Consider the following 10,601-nt stretch of genomic DNA (forward strand, 5'->3'; position numbering starts at 1 on the left):
TGACATGAGAAGATCAATATCAAGCTCATGTCTGTGAGTTAAGCACTGAACTGGAGTCAGAATGTGATAAGATCCTATCCAGCAATATTTTGTGATCCACTGTATCACGGCGGTCAAAGAGCTCAGTGACAGAGGCAGGAGAGACTGGTGGCTGACAGTGATGAGGAACAGAGGGAGAGGAGAATGAGGCCAGGGGAGAGAGTGAGTGAGTGAATGCTGAAAGGGGAGTACGCCTCGGAATGAATGGTATGAGATTTAGACGTGACCAGCCCACCACCAGCTGTGCATGTTGTCCCCCCCCCCACACACACACACACAACCACACACACACAGATTGTCTTATCAAGTCCTGACACACACCCGACTGGAGCCTGTTACACATCAACACTGCAGTAAAACAGGATGAAAAGGAGGCTGAAATCTCTCTGCTTTCATGACTCCCCCACCTGCTGCTGCGTCAGGCTGAACTATAACCAGTATGTGGTCATCATTAGACAACTAACCACTAATGTGGACAAAAATCAATAAGGCCTCACCCACTACTGCTAAAATAAGATGTAAACTAACTGAGAGTTTATAAATAAGTAGATGAAAATGTTTTGAATCGTGTTTGAGCCATCATGGGTCACATACAGAAAATGCATGGAAAAATCTATATTATATTTAATTTTGTTTTGCTTAGTTGTGTGTATATATATATATATATATATATATATATATATATATATATATATATATAGATAGATAGATTCTATCTATTTATTTATTTTATGATTTATTTTGATTGTTTGGCTTTACATTGTGAGGTTGCTGTTGGGCATAAAAGAAATTATTTAATCAAACTAGATGAGTGTATAACAACAATGACTTTTTCTGCATCTAAAACTTGACATAATGTCTATCACTGTAACTTGTAGTAAACGTATAGTGAAGTACAGTCGATGACTGTAGAGCAAAGAGAGCTTGTACAATCCTGAGCATTCACTGCCCACATGTGGCTTCAGTAAGAAACTACAACAGGACAATAAACACGCTGAGAGACCACAGTGTTAACGTCGACGAAATTGTTTGTGGAGGTGGAAACAGACAGTTAGGCCTAAGCGGTTGTGACAGAACATCAAGAGACTGTGGCTCCTTTTAGGAGAGGATTGCAAAACAAGTTTTGAATTCTGAGAAAAACAGGAAATACAATTAACCAGCAGTTTTTTTATATAAAAATGTTACTTTTTGATTAAGAGTTGTTTTAAAGACATAATGTATTTGATCAAGAAACTTGGTTTTAATCATAAAAAAGTATTATTTTCACACAAGTTGTGGCCACTGTAGTTTTCTGCTTCCCCCTTTAATAGTTAAAAGAAGATGATATTTTCATTATGGGACAATATGTTGTGCATGAAATGGACCACATGTTAAGAGCCCACTGTGTCATTTTGATATTAGTGAGGAGGCTTCCTGGCATGGTTCATGTAATTGGCCTAATAAATGTCCAAACAAACAAATGTTGCCTATATTTTCACCCAACATATCAACTTAGCCTAACTTAGAGTAGAAAACACGTTAGTGTTAGTATCTGAAGCTGTAGTGTCAACTTCTGATACATTTTCTTTCGGTTCTATATTACATTTTCAGAGCAGACCTAACTCGTTCTTTCATTACGAAAAAAACAACGGGAATAGAAAATGTACCACATTTCCAAAAAAGCGAGGTCTTTACTTGCTGAACACCAAGGCAGGAAACATAGGACGAAATGTGATTGGCTAGTGCTCTCAGGGAAGTTACCCGGATAAAGGTCGGCTATATATATAAGGGACAATTGAAGGCGGAGGTTGTGCAAGCCAACAGTCGGTAGTATCGCGCGACACACTCGTTTTTGGGCTGCAGCTTCAGAACTTCTTTGTGGATTTTAAATATGGTTAGTATTCCATGTTGTCTTGGTTGGCATATCGGAAAACGGTGACTGCTAGCGGTTTGTTGGCATCGCATGTTTAATAGCCGTTAGTGAATAGCTAACTATTAGCTTCTAGTCTTAGCTGTTGTACTAGCGTAGCATGCTAGCTAACTTATCGCCATTGGCTGCAATGGGCGAGCACTAGAATGTGTACTGAATGTAGAAAGTAATGGTATAATTCTCCACCTTTTAGGTAATGTCATTTCACGGCAATACGATTTGACGACTGGAACTGTTTTCGTGTTTTCCAGGCTGGTGGTAAGGCAGGTAAAGACTCCGGGAAGACCAAGACGAAGGCTATTTCGCGCTCGCAGAGAGCAGGACTGCAGGTTTGTCCACTGATATGTATCATTGCCTCGACTGTGCTAACGTAGCCACAAGCTAACGTTAACGAGCAGACGTCGCAGAGGCTACTCAGCTGGCCGTCTCTCACCGTCGGGCCAGTGAACCCTTTGTTTCTGTGCACCAATGTCCGCTCTCCTTCTTATCGCTACAGTTCCCAGTGGGTCGTATCCACAGACACCTCAAGACCAGAACAACCAGCCACGGCAGAGTGGGCGCCACTGCAGCGGTGTACAGCGCGGCTATTCTGGAATACCTCACGGCCGAGGTAACGCTGAGCTTGCATACTACTCATCCTTCCGGGTGCTGCTGTTTTCTGGCCTTTATGTTTCTGGCCTTTATGCCTTCTATTTATTTCAGGTGCTGGAGTTGGCGGGAAATGCATCAAAGGACCTTAAGGTGAAGCGTATAACCCCCCGCCACTTGCAGCTGGCCATTAGAGGAGATGAAGAGCTCGATTCTCTTATCAAGGCCACTATTGCTGGTGGAGGTAAGAAGACGCTTCTGCACCAAGTGGCATTGAAAAGTCTTGAGCTTTGAGCAACACAATTAAATTATATTTTAAATATGCCATTCCATTGTATTTATCATGGACTAGGTACTAACGGTCACACAAATAATCACATTTAGTGAGACCGTCTTAATATATCATCTATCGTCTGTCTAGCTTTTGTTTGTTTTACATTTTCTGATTATCAACTAAACGGTTAGTGGTTTGCTTGTCTGCAGCTCTGTTAATGGCTCATCCATTGTTTTCTTTTTCCCAGGTGTGATCCCTCACATCCACAAGTCTCTGATAGGAAAGAAGGGCCAGCAGAAGACGGTATAACCTGAAGTGCTCTGGGAGTCATGCCATCTCAGGACGAAGTCTGCATCAAGTGTTTAAATGTTGTAGCGTAGAACACCGTTAAAGTTATTTGTATGATTGAGCTTGCATTTACTCACCTGGGGTATTTTTTTAAAAGTGGCTTCAGAGAAGCTCATTTTTTGTGTTCTGGCTTTTTTTTCTTTTTTTTTTTTTTTTTCTGGTGCTGCAGTTTTTGTTCAAACTTTCTTTTGTGGAATTCACATGTTTAAAATGGTGTTTTAATAAAGCTCTTAATGGGCATTTGCGGTTTGTACTTGCATTTTTGTGTGTTCATTTCTGAAGCTTCTGACTTGTCGGCATTCAGGTGGTTTCTCCAGTGTGGTCTTAATCTTCCCAGTCTGAAAGAATTCACCTCAATCAACATAAAGCAGAGGACCACCACAGCCTTTGTGAGGTCTGAGTCATGGCGTGCTTGGAACCATCTTGAGCACGCAAACTAATGTCAGCCTTATGTAGTTGCCTGATTGGAAGGCATGTTTTAGATCTGTTTACCACTGGACTGACGTGAACTGGGTATACCCTGTAGTCCTTTTTGGATTCCTGAATAAAGCCTGCACTGGCACAGTCAATGTTTTGCATATTGTGGTGTATGGACGGCTCATTGCATGAAGGCAGTTTGACTTTCTGGTTTCAGTGTGAGATGGTTTGAAAAGGAGAACGCTCTGCAGTGTGGTTGGTGTATACAGATGACAATCTATCAATCAGTGACAAGTCTTCAGCTATTAACAAGCCCAATAGAAGTAGAATATTTCCATGACTCCAGTGTGAAGTGCTGAAATGTAAAACATAACGCGGTCATCCAGTGTTCTATTGGACATTTTGAGTTAAATGAAACTAGTTTTGTTTTTTCCAGTTTGGTTTGAAAATCTTTTCAGAAAGTGCTCATGGTCCAAACTGATATGAGTCTAGAAACTGAAGGACTGCTTTTGAAAATCACAAGAAGGTAACTGACCATTTCTAGAGAGCGTCTGTTAAAACTGGAGGTTCAAAGTAACTATTGTTCTGAACACATGGAATAAGATTATGGTCTGTTTGACATTTTTAAATGATTTTTCACTTCTGGCCCACATATGGAGAAATCCAGGCCAAGATCCTGTGTTTAGGCTCTGGCAGGAACATGGTGAAGGACCAGCTGGTCAAACTCTTTGAAGAAGGAACAATGGAGTCATTGAAGGGCTTCAACAGTACATATTCCTTACATCAGTCACATTTCTCCTCCCGATATTAACAAATAAGACTGTATAACAATGCTCATGCTTGAAATGTGTCTCTCTTAGTGGATATTCTTAAACAACCCTACCAAAAATATTTACTTATGTTTATGAAGCCTTTGGTTTAGATTTTAATTATTCCACTGATCACATCCAAAAGCAATGACAGATTGATAGAATATATCCGGGCATCAGTTAGAAAAATGCATTTTGTATTCTGAGCCGTAATACTGATGGACAGACACAATTTACAATATTACACTTTATTATACCATTATTAAGATGCAAGCTTGGTCTAAGCTCTCCTAAATGTATATTATTCTGTATTTCTCAGCACATCCTGCACTGGACGCTTGGTGTAAGGAGGTACCGAGAATACTGCCTCTGGGAAAGCTCACTTACACCCCTCATGACAATCTCGAAGGATGTATTGAAAGGACAGTTCACCACAAAATCAAAAATACGTATCTTCCCTCCTACCTAAAGTGTTATTCGTCAATCTAAGTTGTTTCGGAGTGAATTGTCCCTTTAAGACATGGCAACCAGACTTGGAGGTGGACCCCTTATTTGACCATGCTGCCAGACCACCACTAGATGACACTACAACACCACTACACGTCTCAGTTATTCTGACATATGGCCCACATCTAACTAGTAGATAAATCGAAGCCTGTATCATTCTGCTATGAGCATGAAGGGCATCAGTCATTATGACACTCAGAAGCTACATTATTCCATCACCCAACATCTGTGTTGTGTGCAGGCACATGTGTGGGACAAAACCATGTCCAAGTCATTGACCTGGATGACTGAGTGGGAAACTGCATTTTAATTAGACACTGAGTCATCCGGCAGTCGATTTAAAGCTGCATTGACTAACACTTAATTGTTTTTTTTATCATTTTTATTTTTATTTATAGGACTTATGATGTGATTTGTTTCCTGTTGGATCTATCTTTATGTAACAGTGCTTTGAGATTTGAGCATTGAACCTTGAACAATGTTAGCATAACAAAAATAAAACAGGTCGAGGTTTCGATAAAACGTCATTTAAACGGTCACTCATTTTGAAAGCTTAGTAAAGCTGCTTCTGGGATGGTTCTGTGTGACGAACCATCTGGCTCGTGAGGTTAGTTTCCTGCTGTTTCCAGTGTTTATGCTAAGCTAGGCTAACCACATCCTGATTCCAGCTCAGTAATTAACACATGAAAAATAGCCTCTTGGCTAACTCTGGCGCATTTACAGCAATGTTTTATTAATGTGCACTGACCCTGCCAAATAAACCAATAAATACACGAACTCGCAGACATTAGATTGAAATTGGTCTTTTCATCTCACTCTCAGACAGAAACCAAAGAAGTTTATTTTCTGAAATATGGTGAACTATTCCTTTAGCATTCTGGCTATTAGGGGTTCTCAGACTTTCATAGGTCCATTTATTTTTACCTAAATTGGGAGCAGCTAATGTTGTGCTCCCTGTGCAGCATCGTATATCTTAAAAATCTTTTATCAAGACAAATAGAAGACAAATGGTGAATTCCTTTAATTAATGAGTGTTAGTCCATGGACTTAAGGAGTTTTTTAAGTCAAACTGTTCTTTTCAGCCTTTATGTTAGCAAAATCAAATGTGACATTCAAAAATAATTAAGAAAACTTTTCGGGGTGACACAGACTTGGCTCGCACGCAGCACTGGAGCTGGTCTTGCTGGCTTGTCCAAACTAATCAAACGTGCAGGAGAGGCCGAGGTCCTTAACTGGACAAATGAGTCCAAACACTACCTGGGTGCACTCATTGTGCCTCATTTATGCGGAAATAATGAAAGGAATAATAATTAGTAAACTGATCCCACATGTGACAGCATCAGAACTCGTTGGTCGTACTCAATGATGGGAAAGGGTCCGCTCAGTCTACTTGTCACTTTTATTAAATTGAAGCAGACATTTTTAGCTTTCTTTCACTTCATCAAGATGTAGTATAACTTCTTTGTTTATCTTATTCAGGGTTCCTTGGGGCTAGAGCCCTTCCCAGCATGCTTTGGGTGAAACAATATGGATCATTTATTTTTCTTTATACACAAAAACACAAAGCAGTCCTTTTCAAAGTCTAAAGAGACAGTTTAACATTTAGGGATGTTAGCTTTCTTATAAGAGATCAGGACATCAGTATCAATCTCATGGTTTTGCATGAAGTTTGGAGCTGAGCATGGTTAGCCGAGCAAAAGGTGAAGCAGAGATGGTTTGTTACACAGAACCATGGAGAAGCCCTCATTGGAAACAGTTTTTTCAAAGGGTAGGCCCTTTGAAAAAACACTTGGCAGGTGATTGGACGATCCATCTGTCAATCAAACTCTTACTGAAGCATTTTTTTACTTTGGACAGCGCTGGGCTAGCTGTTCCCCTTACTTCCAGTCTTCATGCTAAGCTAGGCTAACCACGTCCTGTCAACAGCTCGGTACTTAAACATAATAATTTATTTGGTCATTTTACGTTTATTCAAAGATGGACAGAAAACAGGAGATAAGGTGGGGGGTGACATGCAACAAAGGGAGTGAGCGTATTTACCAGAATGTTTACCAAATGGACTATTCCTCAAATCTCAATATTACCTCCCAGGTCTCTGTTAAGGATTTACAATCCAACGTGAACTTGAATAAATCAGGGATTGTTTCTTGATACAGTTTTGTTGAGATTTCTCCAATTCTTTTCTGCTTCTTTAGCTCTGGTTACATTTGTTTTCATGCCCGCTACAAATCAGCACCAGTTCATTTCTCCCAAACAATTGTTGACTAAGTATCAAGTATAAAAAAGTCAAAATGGGTCTAATGAACTTCAAAATGTGGTCGGTTTGTGTCTGCTTGATGATTTGTTCTGCAGACCTGGTCAAAATTATTAAATCAATTAAGAGTATACTGGGGGGTAATTTGGTTCTGATCAGTGCAGGAACCTACCTACCTTCAGGATGGACGGTCTCTCTGGAAGCTATTAGCACATCTGGCCTCACTGGATGGATTTGGCATTTTTATTGGTTTTACAGAACTCATAACATGTCATCACAAGTTAAAAAAATATTCTCATGGTGGTTCTGAACATTTGTACAATGTGAGAAGCGCTCCAGCCCCGTTGAGAGAAGGACGACCCGCTCTAGTTTCACAGACCAACTTTCTGTTTTAACTCTCAAAACACATGCTGCTTTTGCTTTTTCATTATTATAACACAGTGGCGGGCCGTGCATGTTATACCTGGGCCTTCACTGCTGTCCTGCAGCTGAAACACAGCTACGGTTATAACTTGTTTTGTGTAAAAATGAAGCCAACACCTGTAAATACACTAACTGCAGAGTGCAGATACATGAATACACCAAAAGTGCGTCTCCTCTCTTCTCTGACTGCAGCGGACTGCTGCGCACTACTGTGAGAGTAACAGCCTGTGAGTGCTGTGGGGCGGCTCACGGCAGCACGCGCTGCTTGTTCACGAGAGTAACTGTAGAACGTTCGTGCTTTCACGTCAGAGTGAAAACACCAGAAAAGTCTCCAACAACACCAGAAAAAGTCTCTAGATTTGTCGCTAGTAGCTTTTGACAAAAAAAGTCGCCGTGAGGGTTTGGAAAGTCGCCAGATTTAGCGAGAAAGTCGCCCAGTTGGCAACACTGGCAATGGCTAAATATGTCCCCAGAGCAACATTGGATGTAACAATAGTTCCTATCACATATAAAATCAAACAAAAATCCATCTTCCTAAAAACAAGTTGTACAAATAATAATATATAAACAAGCATATTAAAGCTACTGCAGATGTAAAAACAAACTTGGTGACTTACCAAATGCTGTTCACTTAAAGACAAACGCCATCCTCCTTTCTTTGTTGACAAAGGTTAAATCCCAACTCACAAATCCGTTTCTCCTCCTCCTTCAGCCATTGAGTGTTAAAAAAACAAAGCTAGGTAAAAAAGAAAAAAGTATCTACACCAAGCAAAATAAAAAAATGTAATTTCTTCCATATCTTTCAATTTGAACTCTTACTACTCCAACTAAGCTTTGCCAGCTTCCTTAACTTTCGTTTCACGATAGTCATGTGCTCGCCCACTGACCAATGACAGGACACGCTGCACCTCACTGCAGAGCTGCTCCTGAAAACTGAGCTGCCCGTTAATGCTGACGTACTTGTAGGCCAGCTAGCAGCTCTGGCACATCAAAGAATACGCCCAACATGTCAAACTAAAGATCTGATTGGTTGAACACTATGACAATCAACAATATCGTCCCCATTCACTTAAACTGCACATGGATTCACTGGTGAGTCTGCAGGCCTGGGGCCTCTCTTCTACCTAGAGACACAGAGGTGAAATCTGATTGGATAAAAGCTCTACTTAAAACAAGCTGCACTGGAAGCAGAGCAACTGAGGAACACAGTAGCTGTGCAATGAGAAAATATGATAATGGGAAAACTATTTTTTATAAATTATAATACATGTAGTGTATTTAAGAATAATTATTAAATTACAAAATAGCTATAACTTTGTGATTCTGTTTAGGCCAGCAGAGAAGGCCTTGCTGGCCCTGACGGCCCACCACTGTTATGACAGTATACAAAGATCTACCCAGCTAACAGGGACAGAGTTCCTTTATTTCCCTGTCTTCTGTCTGGATCTCCAGGTGATGTGGTGGTTCACTTTTACACTGTGGTCTGTAGCTTTAGCTTCTATGTTTTTAACCTGTTTTCACTGCTGAGTCAGTTTGACATCCTGAATATATATCCTTCAAACACATATTGTAGTCCCTTCTGTCAGCTTCTCTATAAAATTGCTTTTTCGTTTGTCCAAACGTTTTGATCATATTTTTAAAGAGTGTAGTTAGTGACAGTGTGGGCTCCATGGTAAGTAGCGGCGGGCTTAGCCAAGGGTCAATTGCTTTGGTGAGTGCAATGTTATCACAATTTATAGAAATGATAAATTATAGAAATGAAAGATAAAACCCAATTGTAATAAATTGGAATCAATATCCTGATAGAATGTAGAGTGTAGAAGTGAACTATAAAGCAGCATGAGTGCATTCTATAGAGTGCATGCTGGTCTTTGACAGATATCACAGTGATTTCCTGTAGCCTCTCATAAGCTGCTTTGTTTTTGGCCTCAGCACTCAAAAAGTTCCCAGCATGAAATATTCTGCACCGAGTGACTGTGAAAGCTCGTCAACTCAGCGCCGAGGCCGCTACAAAGCCAATACAAAGCCGGGTCGATAACACAGTTAGAGAGAAAATGAGGCGGCCGCCGGGAGGGCTGGGAATTGAAGTGTTTTTTTCCTTGTTCAAGTTCACACTCGGGTCCGTCTGGTGGCAGGTGGTTCAGAGCGGCTGAATAGGCAGCGGTCCAGACTCTCCTCCTCGCCCATCACACATGGCTAACTTATTATCAGAACAGACACAATGGAAACAGCAACGACACTCACCGCGCCTGTAATCTCTGTCAGGGATGAGTCTTTGATTCACGGATGCTTTCAGCACATTTGTCGACATTCTTTTTTCTTCCTCCATTTTCCCCTCCTTTCCTCTTGGGTTCTGTGGTGGCTTGGCATTGTCTGTTGGTGTGTGTGTGTGTGTGTGCTCACACAGACGGGGTGGGCTGGCAGGGGTCACGGTTCGCCGGCCCGCCTAGATCCATCAAGAGGAACAAAGCAGGGGGAGAAGGAGCAGTGCCAAGCCCCCCGAAATCAAAGACCAGGTTTGGGATTGGGATTCGCTCCAAAGGGCTGGACCCATTTTGGTAGTGCAGGGGGTCTCGGGGAGCCAGGGGGAGGGGGAGGAGCGGAGTTAAAAACAATAATCAAATCCACCACAGCGTCTGAGGACCGGGCCGGTTGAGTGAGCCGGCTGAAGCCTCTGCGTGCAGCATCCCTCCTCGTCCCTCCTCTTTGAAGTCCACTTTGCTCTTGTTCTTTACATAACTTGATCTGATATTTGAAAGGCTAATTTGTATGCATTCTGTGAGCCGGGGGGGGGGGGGGGGGGGGGGGGCCGAACTGCCAGCCACCCAGAATTCCACGGGGAGCTGACAGGTAGGTCAACACGATTGGCCACAGGGGGAAATGGGGGAACACAAGCAACCCAAAAGCATATGATAAGTGTCTTTGAATTATTGCAGCTCTGTACAAATTTGATGACAATGGCCGAGTGGTCAGAGGCAAACAGAGACCGCGCATGCTATGGTGGTCTTCATTTTGCCATCAGCTTCCCCAACG

At 41.6% G+C, this 10,601-nt stretch overlaps 1 protein-coding gene across 1 annotated transcript; it reads left to right on the top strand.

Annotated features, from left to right (window-relative positions):
* Positions 1–1,802: 1,802 nt before the first annotated feature.
* On the top strand, positions 1,803–3,398 carry LOC306714337 (histone H2A.Z). The gene is made up of 5 exons (XM_079184341.1): positions 1,803–1,912; positions 2,200–2,277; positions 2,445–2,558; positions 2,651–2,780; positions 3,058–3,398. Exons 1-5 carry the CDS (start codon positions 1,910–1,912, stop codon positions 3,117–3,119), a joined length of 387 nt encoding a protein of 128 aa, XP_079040467.1. The 5' UTR covers positions 1,803–1,909; the 3' UTR covers positions 3,120–3,398.
* Positions 3,399–10,601: the final 7,203 nt, after the last annotated feature.

Source organism: Pholis gunnellus (genome assembly GCF_910591455.1).
Source record: "Pholis gunnellus genome assembly, chromosome: 23".
In the NCBI taxonomy this organism is placed as follows: domain Eukaryota; kingdom Metazoa; phylum Chordata; class Actinopteri; order Perciformes; family Pholidae; genus Pholis; species Pholis gunnellus.